The sequence below is a fragment of the Lepidochelys kempii genome, chromosome 5 (genome assembly GCF_965140285.1).
Source record: "Lepidochelys kempii isolate rLepKem1 chromosome 5, rLepKem1.hap1, whole genome shotgun sequence".
NCBI classification, from domain to species: domain Eukaryota; kingdom Metazoa; phylum Chordata; order Testudines; family Cheloniidae; genus Lepidochelys; species Lepidochelys kempii.
The window spans coordinates 52,633,516-52,655,713 of NC_136384.1; the positions used below are offsets into that span (position 1 = coordinate 52,633,516).

The 22,198-nt window shown below is 40.6% G+C and overlaps 1 protein-coding gene across 2 annotated transcripts; it reads left to right on the forward strand.

The window, feature by feature from the left end:
• The first annotated feature begins 1,655 nt into the window (after positions 1 to 1,655).
• Positions 1,656 to 20,424, forward strand: LOC140912050 (V-type proton ATPase subunit S1-like protein). Of its 2 annotated transcripts, none has more exons than XM_073346208.2 (7): positions 1,656 to 1,776; positions 10,531 to 10,571; positions 11,445 to 11,530; positions 13,270 to 13,502; positions 16,903 to 16,953; positions 18,152 to 18,395; positions 19,650 to 20,424. In XM_073346208.2, the coding sequence occupies exons 1-7, from the start codon at positions 1,682 to 1,684 to the stop codon at positions 19,950 to 19,952; spliced, it is 1,053 nt and encodes a 350-aa protein (XP_073202309.1). In that variant the 5' UTR covers positions 1,656 to 1,681; the 3' UTR covers positions 19,953 to 20,424. The 2 variants fall into 2 exon arrangements, with proteins under 2 accessions (XP_073202309.1, XP_073202310.1); XM_073346209.2 differs by having other exon boundaries at positions 11,445 to 11,506.
• The last annotated feature ends 1,774 nt before the right edge of the window (positions 20,425 to 22,198 follow it).

The window sequence follows — 22,198 nt, forward strand, 5'->3', positions numbered from 1 at the left end:
CATCAGCAGATATCCGATATTAGCCGCCAAGTAATATGGGATAGTATATATATTCAGCAGATTGGGCCTCATCTGAGGTGGCTTGTGATTGGCCCCCAGTGTGAGTGTGTAAGTGGGGAGGGCCACAAAGAGTCTCTACCTTTTGCTCTGTGCCCAGGGATGGATTGCAGTTTCTGTCTGGAACATGAAGGATAGAGGAAGGGGGAACCTAACCTCCTCCCAGGGGCATCAGCTCCCTAAGTAGGAGAAGAGAGAGGCATGGGGGATTGAGCAAGGGGGAGCCTGGACTTCCCTCAGTCATCAGCAACAGTGGTAGCCTCTTTGGGATGAAAAGGAAGAAACTCTGAGGAGGGAAAGGAGAAGCCCTGTGAGGAGAAGAGAGTGGAGGCACTTTGCTGAGAGGGATTGGGGGGGGGGGTCAACTCAAAGCTGGAAAAGAAGGCAAAGATTTCTGGGGGAAAGGAGAGAGTGTCCCAAGGAGGTGGGTTGGGGAGAGAAGAACAGAGAAAGGTGGGGGCTCCAGGGTCAGAGATGAAGAAATGGGGGAATGGAGAGAGAATATTGAATAGAGAGAGAGGAGAGCAGAGAAGAAGGGGAGCAAGGAGGAAGAAACAACATGGAAAGAGAGAGAGCAACAGTTGTGGAGAATAAGAACTGGAAAAAATATGAAAGTGATAAAGAATTGGGATCAGCCTTATGATTTGAGGGGTGCTAGACAAAAGTGGGACTCGTAAATTCCTGTAAAAGAGGTTGAGAGAGGGACTACTGAGTTGCCTCTCTGTCTGGTCCTGCAACTGTAGAGGGAGACAGGGTTATCCCTTGCTTTGCAGACGTTGCATAGGACGCAGAGTGTGTAAAAGAGTGGGTTGCCAATTGACCACTTGCTTTGCTTGCACCAGATCATCCCCCACATCATTCCAAAAGATGGCAAGGTTTGAATCCCCGTGGATAAGGCCGCAGGTCCTGCTATCAACCCTGGCAAATTCCCAAGGATCCAAAGGAACTTAGGCATCTCAAATTGGCAACCTCCAAAATGCATCTAAATATCAATTGACAATTCTGTAAATTTTAAAATTAATTATGATTATAAAACCTAGTAAAATAGAAAGTAGAGCACCCACAAATTGATGCCATTTCCCCCAAAAAGAGGTCTTTATCCTCTCTTTATCTTACTTTCTACATCCGTAAATTTGGGATATTTAACTGTTTCTCAAGGGTGTTATGAGGCTTAATTAATTAAAATGTGACCTTCTCAGCTGAGTGTGATTACAGACAGTAAAGTCACATTGTTATTTGAAATCACAGTTTTCATGGCATTTTCAAGGGAGAGGTCAACTAGAACAATGAGTAACCTGTGACTGGCTCTGTTGAGCTTTGAGGTTTTTTGTTTTTTTTTAAATATTATTTATTTTCTTAAAAGACAGCTCACTTCCTAGCTCATTAGGACCCAAGCACTCAGTTCTTTTCTAATCATTCATTAACATGAATAATAGAGTATGTCAGGGAGAGTAGCTTAGAAAAGGCTTTTTATGTTTACATAGTTCATGCCAACTGATGCAGAAGGAAATGTTGCTTCCTATTGGCTGGAGGTGCTATCCATCACATGATATCTGAGAATACAGGCTCTGATCTCTTTGCTAGAACAGATGTGCTTGGTCAGGAGAGGTAGATTCCTTTCTCCATGGAAAAAAACATCACTTTTAGCTTTTTACTCCTCTTTTTATGTGGAGGATTTTCAGTCTCTGTGGACCAAATGTTTGTAAGACTGGATGGAAGGTCAGTAATTTGATACATTTCAACAAACTACTTTGGTGAAGCTGAATGTATGTTTTAAATGTTGTAGTTTTGTAATTTTACTTTGTGTCTTATGCAACTAGATTTGATCACAGTTCAGTATGGTATCACAGGATTAGAATATTTTTAGTTTTAAAACATCTAGAACTCATGCAGAAATGAACCTTTTCAACTCTAAGATATGAAATGTTACCTCTTTCAAATTATTTTATACATACGCCTAAAATGGTCTAAAAGGGCATATGCCCTAGTGATCTCTCTCTTATACTTGGTTACATTGTAATGCTTTTCTCACTTTTTCATTCCAAACCAGTTGTTAAAACAGAATTATAAATAAAATAGCAGCAGAGGTGCCAAGAAACAAGGGTGCTAAAATATTCCATTATGGGGTAAAGTGAATATTATTGAAATCTAGGTTCAACATTTCAAGAAATATTAAACTGACAAAATTGTTCCTAATCCTAAGTATTTGTATTTGCCATTGTCTTTGAGTGCATTCTATTTTTTTTATATAGTATAAATAGAGGGCACAGAAAATGACAAGAAAGAGAGAGTCCTTTCTAAAGCCAAGCATTATAAAAGTGAAAATAGCCAAATTTAATTATTTGCATAATGTCTCACTGTCACTAATAACATTCAGATCAAATATGCTGATGATCACAGCTGGTAATAAAGTCTGAATATTTTGGGCAACAGAGCATGTGGTGATTTGCTTAAGCTTGTATTAAGAGATCTGTGAGTCAGTTATAAATACTACAATATGTTTTCATTGAAATAGTTTATTTTCTGTTCTCATCTGGCAATTTCCAAATTAGTTAGTGCCTCCCTAACAGTTTCACTTTTCTTTGATCCGTAAGATGTTCTAACAGAATGGAACTAATTGAGTTTTCACACAAATTTTATAAGAAAAATTAATGAATTAAGGCCCAGTCCTGTTTCCACTGAAGTTAATGTAAGTTTTTTCTTTGACTAAAGCAGAATTATACCCTTCGTGTGTTAAGTCACCAAGAGTAATACTGAACTCAGTTTCTTTTTTTTTAAAAAAAGCAAAGCTCTACATTTTTGTCACTTCTTAGGTTCTGGTCCTAGAGTCCTTATTCAGGCGTAAACCATTAAAGTCAGTGGGAGTTCTGCCTGAGTTGGAACTGCAGAACCAAGTCCTTAATTGTGAAATTTCAATAAAATAGAAAATAATTATTTAAATGTGGGTTTCTGAAAGGTGTTTCCTCCTGTGAAATTACTACAAAAATAATACAGTATAATTTGAAAGGCATGATTGCTTCCCTCTGTAAAACTAACTATCTTTGTAGGGATTTGTTTGTTAATGATAAATAAAAAAAACCCTCTAATAAAATATTTTTCAGTAGGAGGGTTCCATTAAAGAAACCTACATTTTGGGCCTGATTCTGATCTCACTTACACTGGTGTGCAACCAGTGAAAGTTAATTAACTTCAGTCAAGTTACTTGTGGTTGGTGTAACTAAGGTACGTCTACACTGCAAACAAAGGTGTGATTGCGGCATGAGTAGGCCAGGGACCCTTGATACATACTTGGGTTGCTAGCCTGGGTTGAAGTCCATCTTCACTTCTATTTTTACCCATGCTAGCTGGATTAAAGTTAGGAAAGGTATGTCTACCACTCTACAATCACATCTTAACTTGTGGTGTATTTGTACCCTAAGATTAGAATCCGGCCCGTGGCTGTATGGTCCACTAGCAAACTTTTTTCTTTTATGCATTACGTTTGATTTACCTGTGGCTGAAATGTTATTTTCTAGTAAAATATTGTGTAAATAATTGAAACTAGTGCGCTAGGTCAGCAATAGTGAGACAGTTTGAAGTTGGATAACATTAGTCGGCTGCACTGCTTTTTGATATGTTTTTAAGGAATAATGAAGATACTACAGGAGTGTATTTTATTTTGAACATTGTGTTATCCAATATAATCTGCACTTCCAAGTGATAGTATTTGGTAGTAATACTATAGATTGTATTTTGTTTTAATAATATAGTTCCCTTAAACTGCCTTATCTGCTGAAATGAAAACTACACATGGCAAACTCTTCCTCACTTGATCATTCCTAATTCTTTTTGCAATCAATAGGCTTACGTATGTGAATAAGGGCCACTCACCTAAAGGTTTTCAGTAATAGGCCCGAAACTTTTACATGAGCTTTTTCAGATGGAAAAAAGACTTCATTACCTTATAGACTGATAATGTCGTCTGATAAGTAGGAATTTGCACTTCTTTATTCATATAATCTTATTTAGTTGGGTATTACATAGTGATTAGTCATTCCAATGCTTTGTATTAGGGCTAAGCCAATTTCAGTTGGGCTCCTGACAAACTTAGAATGGTAATTTTAGCATACAATACAGACATATAATGTGGACATGGAGCAGTTATTTTCAGATTTGCAATTCTAAAGAAGGGCCAATGTTTTTAACACATGAACTATATTTTATACTTAAGTTGAAGTATTTAGTTTAAAATAGGTGGAAAAGTGACCATAAATTCAGGGGTTATTTCATTATACTTTTAAAAATTGCTCCAAATGTGTTGCAGGTCTATTCACTCTTTGTGGAGTTTCTTATAGTTTAATTTCTAGCTCGTGATCCTTTCAGCCACTAGTAGAGCTCCAGCAGCAATAGTCTCAACTAGTTGCTGTCTGTCATATTTACATTCACAATGTTATTACTCAGAATGTTGTTATGCACAAGTCTAGTGTGAGCCCTGAGAATGATTAAAGGCATTTTCATTTGTGTTTGCACACCGTTTTCCCCATGATATTTCTGACCTACAGTTTGGCAGCAAGTTTAAAAAGCAGCAGAAGAGCCATGAAATGTGCTCCAAATGGTCCATCATGGCCAAAATCTTCCACACATTGAGATCTACCCATCAATATTATGAGGATAGCCTTGCTCCAGCAGATCTCCTTTGAGTTCCCCAACTTGTCCTTTGAATTTGAATGCTGCCGATCTGATGGTGGTAGGGTTTTGGAGAGCCACACCTGCCCGACTCAGAGACAGCATTCAGATAGTGCACATTCCAAGCTGTGAGTGCCTTTATGAAATATTTATTTACAATAACCAGTAGAATTGCTTATATCCCCTTACATTTACAGTCAGAGCAAATCCTGCCATAAACTTAATCTTGCTATAAACCATTCAACATCCCCTCCCAACCTGCATCCTCCCTGCTCCCTCCTCAGATGTCTATGGAAAAAGATGAGCTTTGGAAGGATAACAAACTGGGCTCTCGGAAACCACGGGGATGCCCTGCCAGCAGCTCCCTTTCTTTTACACTGAGGTGGCTTCAACTCTGCCTCCTCCATTGATCACAGTAGTGTAGCATGAGGAGAGATCTGAGGTAACTCAGGCCCAAACCATTCAGGACTTAGTTGGGCAAAACCAGCACTTTGAACTCTACCTGAATAATCTCTCCAGCCTATGAATGTCAGCCTTGTCCAGATTGAGTCTCACACCAGCTAGCCTGTATTCAAGTCCCAATCTGCTGCAGACACAGAGTTGTTCTGTTCTAGTGGATGTGATATAATGGAGATACCCAGTTGGGTATCATCAACGTATTGCAAACACCACAGACCATGTCTATTTACTAATTCTCCCAGAAGCCTCATCATATACACTAAGCAGAGCAGAATCCTGTGGTGTCCTGTACAAGAGAGTCCTTGGTGTGGAGGAATAATTGCCTATACTTACCCTCTAGGTCCTTCTGTATAAGAAGCAGCAATGCCACATCCAAGTAGTTCCATCCCCTCCTGGCAGGGACCTCACACATGCCAATGATACTTCATGATCAACTGCATCAAAAGCAGCTGACCGATCTAATAAAATCAGCATAAACAGGCTGGGAGGAGATCATCAACCAATGTCACCGGTGCACTTTCTGTCCCATACACAGGCCTAAAACCAGACTGACCAGGGTCAAGGGAAACTGAAAGTGCAGGTATTGCCATAACTACTATCTTCTCAAGTATGTTTCTCAGAAAAAGAGAGAAATTTACATAGCACTTGCCTGCATGTAAGCAGTAATGAGAAGTAATAGATAATGAAGAAATCTCAGACTCCTAGTTGCTATGGTGACTGGCACTCTATAAATGCCTAAGATGCACACACCTTAATATATACTGAAGGTCACTTCACTGACATGCCTGCCACGTTGCTACCTACCTCCCAAATGGAAATGGTCATGTGGCTGATGGTATTTGTCATAGTATGGTTGTCATAAATATAAAGGGAAGGGTAAACCCCTTTGAAATCCCTCCTGGCCAGGGGAAAGCTCCTCTCACCTGTAAAGGGTTAAGAAGCTAAAGGTAACCTTGCTGGCACCTGACCAAAATGACCAATGAGGAGACAAGATACTTTCAAAAGCTGGGAGGAGGGAGAGAAACAAAGGGTCTGTGTCTGTCTGTAGTTTTCTTTGCCGGGGGTAGACCAGGAATGGAGTCTTAGAACTTTTAGTAAGTAATCTAGCTAGGTATGTGTTAGATTATGATTTCTTTAAATGGCTGAGAAAAGGATTGTGCTGAATAGAATAACTATTTCTGTCTGTGTATCTTTTTTGTAACTTAAGGTTTTGCCTAGAGGGGTTCTCTATGTTTTTGAATCTAATTACCCTGTAAGATATCTACCATCCTGATTTTACAGGGGGGATTTCTTTATTTCTATTTACTTCTATTTTTATTAAAAGTCTTCTTGTAAGAAACTGAATGCTTTTTCATTGTTCTCAGATCCAAGGGTTTGGGTCTGTGGTCACCTATGCAAATTGGTGAGGCTTTTTATCCAACATTTCCCAGGAAAGGGGGGGTGCAAGTGTTGGGAGGATTGTTCATTGTTGTTAAGATCCAAGGGTCTGGGTCTGTAGTCACCTAGGCAAATTGGTCTGTAGTCACCTAGGCAAATTTTTACCAAACCTTATCCAGGAAGTGGGGTGCAAGGTTTTGGGAAGTATTTTGGGGGGAAGGACGCGTCCAAACAGCTCTTCCCCAGTAACCAGTATTAGTTTGGTGGTGGTAGCGGCCAGTCCAAGGACAACGGGTGGAATATTTTGTACCTTGGGGAAGTTTTGACCTAAGCTGGTAAAGATAAGCTTAGGAGGTTTTTCATGCAGGTCCCCACATCTGTACCCTAGAGTTCAGAGTGGGGGAGGAACCTTGACAATGGTATTCAGCAGTGTCTCACACATCACTCTTGCCAATGAATTCCTCGCTGGGGTACAACTGTTCCATTGGCTGTGCACATTCATCTATTTTTGAGTGTCTTTCTGCTGAGAGAAGAATCTTGACATGTCTGCATGAGCAGCTTTGGTACATTTTTGCATGAGACATATGGGCGTTAAATTGTACTTGTCACAAGCTTCCAACCTGAAATCATGGGCCTTGAGGAGTCCAATTTCAGACCGTTCTGTTAGGGACATAACATATGCATGGCTCCACATGTGAGTATGTCCCTTATCCTGCCTGTTTTCTGACATGGGGGTTGGTGTTGCATATTGTTAGTCTTCCTCAGAGACGTATTCATTTTTTACTTGACACAGTCTTCATTTTAGCCCCATTTGGGATGGGAGACTTCCGGGTGGTGGAGAGGCAGATGATATTTTACTAGCCCATAAAAAGCCCGCTCCCACTATGTGAGGGAATTAATTGAATTTTGCAACCTTGCATTAAAGTGTTCTAACATGAACATTTAGTCTGAGTGGAAATACTGGGCCTAGAACTTTAAATTTTATATTCAGTAAAATAACTGTATGGTAAGTCATTTGCCTTTAAGTTTTTGGCATGCCTATTTTGGGGCTTTCTCCTCTCCCCTCGTTTTTATATACATTACCATGAAAAATGTCAATAACTCTTGCATTGCTGTTGCTTGCCACAGGATACAATGTTAGAATACTAGAAAAGAAAAATATGTCAAATCCTCAAGTCCATGTTCTGCTCCTTTATTGACTTGAGTGGTAGTTTTACCTTAGTAACCACTAACTAAAAAGAGAGGAAACAATCTAGGATTTGGCCCACCCCAGTCTCTTCTCATGACAAACCAACAATGTGTGAGATTTAGGGCTATTTTCTTTCATTAAACCGAACTTTTAGAAAAGTTGGAGCCTGGTGTGTGGGACTGATAAATGCAGCAGGGCCAGACCATCACCAGCCTTTGTGTAGGCCAATGTAAGAAATGTCCCCTATCCTTGTGTAGCTCTGCAAGAGTCTCCCACAATAGCAGTCTCTGCACTCTGGAGAGTACAGCAAGATGCTTGTTCCTGCTCCTCTGTGTGGACCAAGATGCCAAAAGAGGGGGCAGAGTGGGGTCATGCTTGGTGCCCATTACTTTCAAGGGATCTGACCAACCTTTGGTTAATTAGGAGACAAGAATAATTTCACTAACTACTGAAATATACTCACCTCTGGTGTGAAACATGGACATTGTTTAATACTGCTCAACAACATTAACCTAGAGTATAGAATAGCAAGTGAAGAATAGTGGGCCAAATTGTGCTCTTTCTTGAAAGTGTGCAACCCTACTGAAGTCAGTGGGATTGGACATGTGTGACTAAGAGCAGAATTTGGGTCATTGTATCTAATTAAAACTATCTAGGGTGGATTTTAAGTAGGTTCTTCCAGCCCTAATTAGAGTCACAGGCTTGGAGCGGAAGCTTAGCTGGCTTTTGTACTTGGTTTATTACAGTTTCTGAGAAGAATGGCTGCTGTTTTCTTGCTTCCTCCTATTGCAGCAGAGCGCAGTTGGCACAGTGGTTGGAGCAAAGCTGTTCACCAGTCCTTGTAGTTAGGGTCAAAGTGACAAGCTGGAATACAGAATCCACTCTAGTTTGTTCAGTTTTCCCTTCGGGTTTGAGGATTTTGGAACTGAACACAATGGTTCTATTCCATGTTACACTGAGTATGCCTGAAAATACACACACGTATTGGGGAGGAACAGGTATAAAGACAAAGCCTCCTTAATAAACATTAAGGATGAAATTCTGGCTCCACTGAGGTGAATAGTTAGGCACCCTAGAAGTTTTACCACTGAATGTAGCTGGATTCTCTGATCTGCCTGAGCTGGGCTTGGCACAAGAGCAGGAGGGGAGGTGTTGCAAAGGTGGCTTAAAGACACCTTTGTGCTCCTCCAGACCTGGAGGTAGCCCTCAGCGTAAGTTAAAATATATTGTTTGTTTTAGTTTAGGCCTTGCTGCCATTAGCCCCAAGTGATTGTTCTGGCAGCCAGGGAACGCCAGGGCATAGGGATACCCTAGACATGCCTTCTTTTCCTTGGGAACACCCCTGCTCTGAATGGGGGTAAGGCATGATCTACAGTTGCTATGCCCAGAGATCCCCCCCTTACACAGGAGGAATCCTCAGAGGGCTGGATCCACCAAATGGCCAGCCATCATGCAGCTAAGACACTGGCCTGCCATGCTTATTTTAATACATTCAAGAAACTAGCCTTTAGAAATGTCTTATTTGTAACTTGCTTGCATGGTGGATTTAAATCTAATAAACACAAGGAAAAAAAAAACAACCCATGGACACATGCTCTCAGATGAAGTGGCTAAGGAGAAACTCCTTTGCTCTGCCCCTCCCCAGTCACATGTGGAGTGAACTGAGGTGGTTTCACGTCACAGGAAACTAGAAGGACAGGCTGTGGAGAGTCAGTGCAAGGGGATCATCACACCATTTGGTTCCACCCACAAAGGAATATTTTTGCAGTGGGCCTCAGGAGAAATGGGCACATAGCCAGTGGATCAGCATCTAAGCAGATCGACCAATCAATCCACCACAGGGAGGCACAATTGCTGAGGAGGCTACCAGAGGACTGAGAGTGTAGGAGTGTCTACACTTGTGTCCATGGGATTGGGAGGGATGATTCCACTCCATACGCTATGAAGCAAACCTGCACAAAGCCTGTTTGCTTGGACTTTGACCACTATAAAAGATTTGATCCTACAGGACAAATCATCAGCTGGTATAAATTGACACAGATTCACTGACCGCAATAAAGCTGTACCAATCAAACCCACTCAGTGTCTGGGCCTAAATGTTTTAGGAGACTAATGACAGGTTGTAAATTTCAGGAGACTGACAATAGTTTTAGGCAGGCATTCACTCAATGTTTTCTTGAGCTTTATTAACAAGAACCTTGCCTATTGACTTCAGTGGGAGGATGTTTGGCACCATGAAGGATTGTTCCTTTGTATAGCCGTATATCTGGGGGATTATGTTTGCTCTTTCCTGAAGTAGGAAAAAGTATTTTAGGGTTTGTATATTTTCCTAAATGTGCTGATGCTGAGGAATGCACAGTGCTGGCTTTGTTCCCCCTTGATCTTGGGCTGGCTGTGAACCAGTCAGTCCCCCACTGTAATTTGGAGGAATCTGAAGATTGGTCTAAATTAAAATAGCTGACAGTATCCCCAGTGGGCTGATACAGAAAGCTATGGTCATTGGGGAGGATTGAGGTGGGGGGGGAACCCTAACCTTTCCTTGGCCACAGCTTCCGTTCTGTCAGTAGGGATGGGATGGTTTAGGAGCTCACGCTACATCAAAAGAGCCTCCGATATTGGGATGACTATCGTTCCTGGGTATGCTGGCTTTTGGCTGTTTTGCATGTGAGTGCACAACTGTTGAATGAAACATTACAAAGTGGAACTCTCCTCAGGAAACTTGGTTCAAATGTTAAATACAGATATTGTACACTAAAGATTTTTCTCTGTCTCCTCTGTTTCAGTTCACATGCATTTTCAGACCAAGAGCTGCCCCAAAGAAATGGTAAGGCTTTTAAATGAATTGGCATGCACTGATATTGTCTCTGTGAGCTGCATAGTATGCCCTTGAATCCCACATGCAATTTCCATTGAAGTCATTGAGAGCTCTGGCAAGGAATAAGAGTATTATGCACACTTCACAGTAAAATCCTCCTTAAATATTCCCAGTTAAACAATTAGCCCTGTTAAAATAAAAAATGTATGGATTTCCCCAGAGCAATGGGTGTGAACTTGATAAAAACGAAATAAAATATTACATTTTTGGCATTAATTGAAAACATACAGGCCAAATATTCAAAGGATGCTACAATGAGAGTGTACACACAAACTAACATCATTGTGTTGTCCCCACAAAACCTTGCATTTGTGCAAATCTGTCAAGTAATTGCTCACTCGTCTACAGTTCATGTGTATCTTTATCCAACACAGGCTTGAAAATCCCCATTTGTGCATGCAGGCTCATTTGTGCATGCTCCTTGAGTGCACCTTCCTTTGAAAATGTGGTCCAAAGCATGAAGAAACAACGAACCCCTTTTAAATGGATGTAAGGTGGATGAATTTATAGCACCACGGTTAAACCCTAAAGTTCTTTTCCATTGGCATTTTACCTGAATAAGGGCTGCCAGATGTCTCTAAGAGGAAAAAAAAAAAAGATGTACAGCAATGGTAAATTTGCTAGAAAATTGATTTGTGATGGGCAAAGATGAGCTCAGTGTATGAGTATTTTTTTGCCCCAAACTGAAATATATTTCATAAATCTATAGAGCCCTCGAAAAGGTGAAAGTCCATCTTTGTTTGGAAGAAAACATGGAGCATCGTGCATTCTTAACGTATCACTCGTTTACCATTTATACTCATAACTCTCTTTCTTCTGCAGACCGACTTTATGAGGGTGGTGTGAAGCCAAAACATAACTTAAAACAAGTAGCAATTACACAGGTATGGAGTATCAGGAAACTGATTGTAAGTTCTTTCATGGCATAATTAGTTGAAATTTAATTATTATTTTCATGAGATAACAATCAACCTTGTCTAATTATTGTGGTACAATACTGATTTCCCACACTGTAGTCAGATATTCCTCATAATGACTTGATCCTGCTAGTTGCTGATTAGTTCCTGGCAGGTGCTGAGTCACCTCGACATCCACTGGAAGTTAATGAGAGTTCAGCGTATTGACCCCTATGTAGAGGCACTGAGCATGGGATGCAGGATTTTGCCTGTATGACTTGGTGCTGAATATCAAACGGAGGGAAAAACTGTTGGTTTATTAAATTCAATGGGCCTTTTGCCTGAGTAAGGACCATAGGACTTGTCCCAATACACAACTAAGAAAATAAGGTTTACATTTCAGGAATTCTGCAAATGTTGCAATTTAATCTAAGCAAGCTAATGAGTAAATGTAAATGTTCTGCACTATAACAGGGAAGGTGGACAGGTTTATCTTTTCCTCAAGATACTATCATAATAATATAGTAATCAATGATATTTGTTGGTGATTGTTTTGTAAGTTCTCTCCCCGTCTTCTGCAAACATCTTCTTGTTTTAAATCACAACACTCAGGCCGTCTTGTTGTGCCATATGTCAGACCAAGTAGCACAGGAGTCTTTTAGGCTTAAGCTAGGAGAGTTGGTATGCTAAATTTACTAGCCAAGACAAGACTTTGTTGCTTAACTGTAGCTATCCAGTCTGATAAAATGGTATGTGTGATTGGGACACAGAATACTTGTCTCATATGAACAAGACCTAGTGGGTAAATTCCATTCTCAGTTACACAGATGCAGCTCCATGGAGATTACAGCTATATTATCATATTCAGATATGGCAGGTCTGCACACTGGAAAAAATTCTCATTGTCTAAGAGTTAGAGCTAAATACTGAAATCTTTACTCACTGACATTTTTATTTGTTTATAGTCATTTCCATGGGAGCTTTGCTTGACTGTGGAAGTTGACCATGAGGGTTCCGTATCTTTATACTACCTGTAGTCAATGTCCTGACTTTGAGACAAAATGCAACACTCCCTATTTTTAAACATATAAACTAATAATTTTACAAGGGAGTCCTAACTCTGACCAGGGTCCTATGTAGATGCTATCTAAAAATTTGCATTTGTTTAAAAACAATATTGGGCCAGATTCTGCTCCATTACACACATGCAGCCTCATTTGCTTCCCTTGCTAAACTGGCTAATGTCTGTACAGTACTTTCAGCATGTAGAGCCTGATCCTTGGCCCAAGCTAAATCCCTTTTGCAATGCTCCAGCAGAACAAAGGGGACTTTAAAACTGCCCTAACTGCCATGGGAAGTCTCCTGTTGTAGGGGAATCCCCTTTCGGTGTACAACTGGCTATGCCAGCTTTGCTACACGCCTTCATGTAGGGGGTGTTCTGTGCTGGGTTGGAGATGGATAGGAGGGGCTGGGGTGGGAACGTCCAGTCTCTAGGAGGCTGTTACAGTCAATGTAAGTTACATCAGCTCTCTTGCTATGCTTGTGTATGTGTGTGGACCTCTGCCATCACCAGGACTGGAGGAGATGGAAATGGTGTATAGAACCATCTTTGTCTCCCCAGCTGAGTAGCACTGAGCATGAGCTCATTGCAGCTGAGAACTGGACCCATTGGGTGCTATCCCAATGCTATTGTTCATTATGTGATGTGGAGAGTAATTCCTGCAATAACAATCTTTTATGTGGTTTATTAGGTGGTCAGTTACAACTTGAGCAGAAAAGGACAATCTGAAAGAGACTCTTGGAGGACATTGCCGCACAGCCCTGTGAATGTCACCGTTAATGGAAGTCCCTGCATTCTTTTCTGGGCCAGGAGAATAATGATTAAATTTAAAAATCACACAAAGCTGGACTTGACAGAGAAGACATTTGGCGTTCATGCAACCGTGGATGTTGGAGATTCCAACTGCAGTGAAGACAGTGCAATGTAAGACTACATCCTACTCCGTGATGGCGTCAGGCACTGGCGGGGTTGCTAGTTAATTCTGGGGGCACAGCCTATTGTAATATGGAATGGAGCTACAATGCTCCAGCGGCACAATGCCTCCTAAGAATTCCCGCAATGTAACAGAGGGAAAAGACTAATTTTCTTTAACCCTTTAACGGGGTGGCTGGCATCCTTTTTCCTGTGTGGCCGGCCAGCTCTGCTTGTGGGGGTTGAGCCCTCACCCCATATGCTCTGTGCTCTCCCCATGCCCTTTTTGGAAAGTGGCTAGCCAGGGTGGAGAGCAGCCTCTGCGCTGCCCTGAGTGCAGGGACTGTGATTCTCAGCAGCCTTTATACTGGCTGTGCAAGGGTGGTAGAGGGTGATTATGTAAGGTCTGGCCATAATTCAACCCTTAATCTGCGACATTTACTCACATGGAGTAGTCCCTTAGTCCACACATGGCCCTATTGAAATCTACGGGATTGCACCATTGCGTAAGATGCTATTCAGCATAAGGGTGGACGAATCACACCTTTAATAAGCAAAGGCAAGTAAAGCTGTATGTGGCTATATAATGCCACACAGCAGTAATATTACTAGTTAGCTGCTATATAGCACTTTCCAGCTGTAGATCTCAAAGCACTTTACAAAGAAGGTAAGAATAATTGTCCCCATTTTACAAATGGAAAACTGAGGCACAGAGAGGTGACATGGAGTCACCCAGCAGGCCAATGGCAGAACAAGGAATCGAACCCACATTTCCTGAGTGCCCTCACCACTGGGCCATGGTAGCTGAAATAATTAACTTTTCAACAAGTGCCAAATTAACACAGCAAAATCCATCTATGCTACAGTAGAGGACGGATAACTGTGCTGAAAACCAGTTGCTGTTCTAAATAATCGGAGTCTGACTCATGAATGAGCTGTGTTGTGGAAGGAATAGAGAGAAATGAGGAAGAAATAATGTTAGTTTTCAAAATAAAAAAAGTGATACATTTCAAAACAATAAGCCTGTCTGCCAGTGGAGAGCCAGCAACCTCCTAATGTACATGGACCATTTCAATAAATTCCGTATCCCAGTAGAAAACTGCACAAATGTGAAATGGTTTGAAAGGCAATGCACAGTTTGAAAAAAATCAGTGATTTAAAATAATTCATCTATTCAGCATTTTCAAATGGAATCAAAATAGCTGGTCTCACTTTACAGTAAATAAGGAGATAAATACAAAACAAAATCCTGTAACTTTCTGTCAATCTTAGGTAGTTACATGGATCCTCTTGCCTTAGTGCCTGGGTGCTTCACTGTTGTTAGTGTATGTATTCTCACAACAAACCTGGACTGTAAGGGCAGTTTAAAGTCATTTGTTGTTATAAAATAAAAATATTTGGGAAAATTTACTGGTCAACAAACAAAATAACAATAGGCTACTAGAATATAGAGCCTTCTGCCTCAGCTCCCATGGAAAAACCTGCTGGAAAGGGCCAGGAGATAAATTTTACAAGATGTGTATCCTGTTAGTGTGGGCTATTGTCTAAGTCAAGAAAAAAATATCACTTTATTCTAGTCAGCATTAGGAGATGTATGTCAGAGCATTATGTAAACTTTCTGACCAAATCCTTGGAATCTCTGCTAGAGTCCTGCTATATATTAACAGAAAGCCTTTTTGGTCCGTGTGCTTCTGTCAGCCTTTAAGTATTAACTGAATTCCCTGCGTGTGGAAATCTATGCTGTGCAGATAGGAAAATAGATAATCAGGTTCCTGAATCCAGGATTAGCCTCACAGGAATTGCCAAATAGAAACCTTGGGCCAGATTCTGAGATGCATTGTTTCCACTTGCTGCTGCTGAGGAGAGCAGGGGGAAGGGTGGAAGCTCCCTTTCTGCTCCTCTGATTTTGGGCCTAAGGGCTGCTCTAAATTTTGCAGGCTGCAGATAAAGCAGAATTCTGTGTATTCCACCTCATCCCCTCCCACTTCTAGCAAGGCTCTTACATCCCTACTTTGTTAAGGGAATCCTCTGCTCTGCCTTTAGATCAGCACAAAGCATCTGGACCTATAACCAAGGATTTGGCCTCTTATGTGTTTGGACTTACTATATGTGTAACACAAACACAGAGGTAGATTATTGCATGCACAGAGTCCTGTCCCAGGCACTGAATTTAATGTGAGGTTCAACTGTGTGGTATAATCAGATTGGCACAATTTATGTCTGATTTTGTTTATAATTTAAGCAAGTGAGGGTCTGAAATCCTCCTCCTTGCTCACTGGACCCAATTTTGGGATAGTGAGTTAAGTGACCTTTGAAGAAATTAGTTCTGCACTTGAAACCCATCCAGTCTTGAGCCAGTATTAAATTGTCTGACTAATCATGCTTTTAATTTCCCTCCACCTTAAGTTCTAAAGTGATGTATGTGTATGCATGGTAATTCACAGTGTAACAATCAGGGCTGGCTCTACCATTTTTGCCGCCCCAAGCAGTGGAAAAAAACCCAACCTGTCGCTGCCGAATTGCCACCGCGGCGGAAACACTGCCGCCCCAGTCACCTGCATGGAACGCTGGTGCCTGGAGCCAGCCCTGGTAACAATATCTAATCTTAGATAAAGAAAAGCACAACGTTATGTCAACAATGAAAGTCAGTTACACAAATGGTTTCTAAGATGCAAAATGGCATCGTTAAATAAAAAATCTGTATGCCACAGAGTAATGAAATGTTGTATCTGTTAGCTTGTGAGAAAGTAGAAAGATGGTACTTGGAGCAATATTTACATAATCATACGGCTTTTAAGGCTCTATTTTAAATTTGACCTAACAATGCTTCTTACTGTGGTAAGCCACAGCTGTCCTCACTGACTGGACAATAAGCTGGATAGAGCTCTGCTACAATCAACATCTTTAATCTGATTCAGTGATGTTGTATAAATGCAACACTTTGAACTCAGCCATCATATGGATTTGTAATACTCTAGCAGGGTCTATGAGACAAAGAATGGGTTATATTATTGCATTAATGAAATACTTGTATCTGAGATACCAAGGTGATAAATGCCTTCTAAAATATATAGATCTGGGAAGGAACACATATATCTCATCTGACTATGCTCTAGGTACACTGATGTTGAAGTCAATAGGATTTAACTACACTCTTAAAGTTAAGCATGTGGTTAAGTGCTTTCCTAATGTGAAATCCAGACCCCACTCAAGGCAACAGCAAAATCCCCATTTACTTCACTGGGACCAGGATTTCATTCCTGAAGTTTTTTCATTGACTGCAGTGGGATTTGAATAAACCCTCAAAATACTGTCTGTTGTAACCATGTTTTGATCTTTTGATGAATGTCAGTTTGTTTTTTTTCCCTTTAGATTTGCATTTCAACTTGACATTGTTTTCTTTTTGATCTAGGCTTTCACTTAAGTTTGGTGACATGGACAACCTCAAGGGGCTTGTTATTAGGTAGGTTTACAAGATAAGGATAAAGACACTTATTAGAGTATCAAACCTTAATGTCTACTGAATGACTTGTAATGCAAGCTGTCTGGGAAATTAACTGTGAGAAGGATTATGTATCAGCAAGGGTTGTGAGTCAGATTTGCTAATTATATAATGAAGTATAAAGCAGACAATTATATTTTATGGAGTTTGCCTATTTAAATAAATTTTCTTTTTGTTTTTTTCCCCTATTTTTTTTTTTTTAAGATAAGTGGCCTTACTGCTGCACTGCAGGCTCCCCTCATCTAGCTGGGCCTGCTGATGGTCCACTGCTTCTTGTGACTCAGCCCTCCAGCCAGGTCATCTACAGCCTCAACCCTTCCAGAGTATCGGTGTCTCCAAAATAGACAGTGTTCAGCAAATCCTACTCATCCATACAATGTCTTCAGCCCCTCCTGGGCTCCTCTTCAATCCTATTCTTCTTTCAGAGTAGCAGTTTTCTCCCCAGTTTACACAGCAGAACTCAAATACCCTCAAACAAAACCAAACACGTTAACTTACTGGTGCCCAACCTGGGCTTGAGCTTTTCATCCAGCTGGCTTATCCCCAGCTCCCATTTCCTCTTCCAAACCACTAATCCACGGTGCTACCTCCCTGGAGCCTGGCCCCTATTTCAGAGCTCACCTACATGTGATTTGGAAAACTATATTTACACGGGAGCGCAAGCTAGTGGCAATATGATGTTTTCTAATTTACTCATTGCTTGGCTGAGTTAAGTTTTTTAACCAGTGGAATTTCTTCCATCTATTTTTACTTTGTTTTCCTTTGTCAGTTTGCCTCTCATCAGTCAGCTATCTGGGCAGCATATGATCTGTAACAGCAGGGAGGGAAGCAGAATGGATGATATTCCCCTAGTGCTGTTCCATAATTAGGCAGTCAGAAGATGCTCAGGATTTTTGTGACTCCCTGTCTCAGCCTGGGACCAGTCCTGATGACCAATGATTTTCTTCAGCTGCAGCAACAAGGAATCAAAAATTATTTTCCAGACTCAGGTCTCCCATATAGCGGCAGAAAGAGCCAGATCCTTCTCTAGTGTAAATTGGCATAGATCTGTCGACTTCAATGAGTCCTGTAAGGCTTTTCTACATGCTGGATTCAACAATATATGTCCTCACTTTTGCAACTTTACTAATTCTCTCTTTTTTTAAAAAATTATTTTCAGATTTTTATTGACAAGCAGTTATTACAAGCTGTCTGTTCAGAACTGGTTTAGTTTATACAGAATACAGCTGCTTTACAACCATTCTGTGCAAGCGACATTTAATGCAACCAGAATATATGCTCCAGCAAGTTATTCCTATCACTGTGAACATGTGAGCAGCTTGCAGAGGTATGATGCACTCCTGATTCCCAGCTCCGCAAATGATGTGTCCAGGCTCTGGGAAGTCACTTTTATCGATTTCCAGGTAATAAGATGAAGTTAAGCCAAGAAAATGTCACAGGTGTGCTGACTGGCACCTCTAGGCTTTGGTGCCAAGAAAACAATGACATACTCCAGAGATGGATGAAGGAGTAGAAATAGAACAGAAAAGAAGATCTAAAGTCTCATACTTAACTTCATGTTAAGTGAGATGAAGGGCTGCACTGGTTTGGTATCTAATTTCTTCTTAGGGATATACTTCAGCACAACACATAGGAGTGTCACCTTCTGCTCTACATTTCTGTACCTTTGTTGACAAATGGTTCTTTGTGTATTTAGCAATTGGGCTCGTAAGACCAGCTTCAGTAGAGCCTTCATTGAGCACTGTCAGCAAGTCTCCAACTGTCCTTGCATAGGACCTGCTGCTCCAGCTGACTGTCAATCAGCTGGGAAAGAAAGTTAAGTGTTCCATAGTTCAGCATTCTGTGAATAGATCACACCTGGGTCAGTTTCTGAGGTCAGTTCAAGGAGGATTTTTTACAACAGTCATTGACCCCATCTCCTTATCAGAATTAGGGGATAAGCTCACCCAGGAATGGACCCTTCAGCTAGGGAGGAGCAAAATAAATAAATAGAGGATGGGTAAGAAGGGGAAGATGAGGGTAGCTACAAAAGAGGGGAAGGTCTTTAAAACCCCATAGCAATCTGAGACAGGCAGCCAATCCCATCTGTCTTCTCTATGCATGACTGCACAGCAGATTTACTTCACCCTAGAGTTAAAGTAACTCTCACTTGTTTGCAGGTGAAATTTATAGTCTGTGGGCCAAATTCAGATCAGATATGAATGCAAAACTGCTTATTTCAGTGGAGTTGCATCCACATACACAAGGACTGAATCGGGTCCCACTATCTAATAATTAGATGTAGGCAAGTGTTTTCTTGGTCATTTTTTGGATACCTGTGTCCATGTTTGTATAATCAGACTCCTACCAAACAATGCAAACCAGAGTTATCAAGCTTACAGTTAAATTTGACTTAGCTCTCAAAAGATTTTGTTTAAAATCAAACTGCAAATCATTTGGGCCCCAAAGCCAAGGGGATTAGAATAACTGGCTGTTTCTAAAACACTGACATGAATAAATTGAATGAATCAAATCCAGCCAGTGCTGCTAGATAAAAAATTTTTATATACAACCATTAGCTTAAAAATTCTTACATAGTAATAGGAACAAAATCATGAAGTGCCCCCTAACCAGGAAAGTGAGGATTTTTAATATAAATCCTTTTACTCTCTTAACAGATTCAAGGCTTTAACATTGAAGGAGGACAGTTTGCTTATGCCAAAGATTGTGCATCCTTTTTCTCACCAGCAATTTTGATGGGCTTGATTATGTCACTGATTCTGCTTCTAGTCCTGGCCTATGCTCTCCATATGTTGATCCACCTGAAGTCTCTTGATAGCCATTGTGAATGCAAAGCCTCTCCTGCCTATTTTGTACAAGTGAAAGACAGTGACATGGCAGATGAAAAAGAACCACTGAGAAGCAATGGAAATGAGTCCTATGAACTTAGAAGTCAACAGTTCTGTAAAGTCTATATTTAGAAGAGTGTTGTTTGTCTCATTCAGGCTATTGGTATTTTCTTTCAGCAATTCTGTCCTGTTTAGTTGTACAGTAGCTAAAAGTATTCACCAAATGATTTATTTGATCAAAGAAAAAATATAATCAGACTGCTTGTTTAGCCATTCTCTGGCTTATTTCTTGAGACCCAGTCAAAAGATGTCTTGGAAATCAGAAAAATAGAAAAATCTCCCATGGGAGTGAGGGAATGAACGTGGTGAGAGTCTGCTCTCATATTACAAAAACAATTCATTACAACCACCTTACAAACACTGAACGAGGAACTGGTAACAGAACCTTAGGGTTAAATAAAGATTAATATCTCCTAGCTCATCCCCTCAAAGGGTGATATTTTTCCTTACACTGTATTTTCTGTTGGTCTATTCAGTCTGTATTAAGTGTCCCTGGCAAAACAGCTCCCATCTGTTCCTTAGAAAGTATGTGCAACAGTATAAATAGATTCCACAATTAGAAGTCTTTGCTGATTCTCATCTTAAATTTTCCTTGTCTTAATTTTATTCAGTTATTCCTAGTTTTATTCCCCTTGTGCCATCATAAAAATCCTTCTCCTCTTTGTTTATACTCTCCACATACATAAAGACCATTTTAATATCATCCCCCACCCCAGTGAAATGGTAATGGATCTTTGGAACTGTGGCATCTCAAATGTTTTTCTATGTTTTGACATGAGACTTACTTTGTTGAGGTGGTGGTGGAGCTGTAGACATCTGGCCATAGGCTTTCCCATACTTCACCTGCTGAGCTTTAAGCTAAAAGAGAGATTATGGGTTTTATATGCTTTAATTCTAGGCTAATTTCTTTACAACTAAATCCTGTCCGTCTCCCATACAAGACATGGAAGTCACAGCTACATGGTGGTTCTATACCTGAAAATACATATAAATTATGTTGGCTGGAAGCCACCCAACAGTGCAAGGGGTATTTAGAAACGAGACATAATTTTCACTTCTCCCTCCTGTAGGAGATTAAGGTTTCATCTTGTCAACAATCCTATCAATTGGCAGTGCCAGGGTTAGAGGACCCAAAATTAGTTTTAATTTTGCTCTTGCTCCCAGCAAGAAGGAAGGTGGTAGTGAGCTACCCATGTTGCTACTGGGCCAAAGTCAAGCCTGAAAGAATATTTTGGCAAATCTTTTGCAAACCCAGATTTAGTAATCAACCCTCTTTTTAATTTTAGAGAAAAGAAGCTAATCAATAGAATATGTTCTTTCCAAACTCTAGTTAAAGATGGACCTATTTTAGGGTTACTTGCACTCATGGAGATATGTCCTAAACTCCTGTTGCGAGAGCATTGCTGTCAGACGATACATCAGGCCCAACAACACACAGACATGCTGGTGAAGTCATTCTGGAGCAAGTGGTTCACTGAGTGAGGCACTTCAAAAAGATCCTTGTTGAACAATAAGCAGGAGTAAGCAATAAGCTGCAGGGCACATGATAAAGCTGTCCTCTAGGCTATGACAGCCAAAGCACACTCTCATAGATGAAGATGATCACGTCCTGTAAGACAAAAATGTGGATTTGCACAGTCAGTCTCAGTGTTGCAGTCAGAGCATTTTGAGGGTGTCATACAAACAACATTTTAGAAGAATTAGGACATTCCACAGCTCTGGTTCTAAAACAAGAAAACTTGATCAAAATTAATTGGTTGCTTAAAAATGGGCTGAACTGGCACAAAATGCCAGTCTGCCTGTCCAACATTTGCTTAAGATCAGGTTTTAGTACCATGAAGAACCAATTTATATTTGTTACAACTAGGGAGACCAGATGTCCCGATTTTATAGGGACAGTCCCGATATCTGGGGCGTTTCCTTATATGGGCTCCTATAACCCCCCCACCACCTCTCCCGATTTTTCACACTTGCTATCTGGTCAGCCTAGTTACAACAAATACATATTAATACTACCATTCTTTGTTTTGTTTCAAACATGATCTGCAGAACATATCAGGCGTATTACTTGGTACAGAGCAGTAAACATAAAAACGTGTTACTTTTCTGTAAGTTTATTTCATCCCTTCAGCAGAAGAAAGGGTCAAATGTAGAAACTGACCCAACTCACTTTGAAGTCAATGGAAAGGCTTTCATTGTCTTCAGTGGATGTGGGATAAGGCCCACAGTTAGTACATTCAGTTGTTACTCTCTGAGTCAATGGTTACACTGAATTAAATGGATCAGCAAATCAATATCAGTCATATGTTTTATCTACT

Excerpts from the sequence above, each read along its gene's own strand:
- LOC140912050 (XM_073346208.2), top strand. The coding sequence starts at position 1,682 with ATGGAAAAAAACATCACTTTTAGCTTTTTACTCCTCTTTTTATGTGGA. Across the intron at positions 16,954-18,151 it reads CTCAAGGGGCTTGTTATTAG|ATTTTTATTGACAAGCAGTT; the intron begins GTAGGTTTACAA and ends AATTATTTTCAG. Across the intron at positions 18,396-19,649 it reads TCACTTTTATCGATTTCCAG|ATTCAAGGCTTTAACATTGA; the intron begins GTAATAAGATGA and ends CTCTCTTAACAG.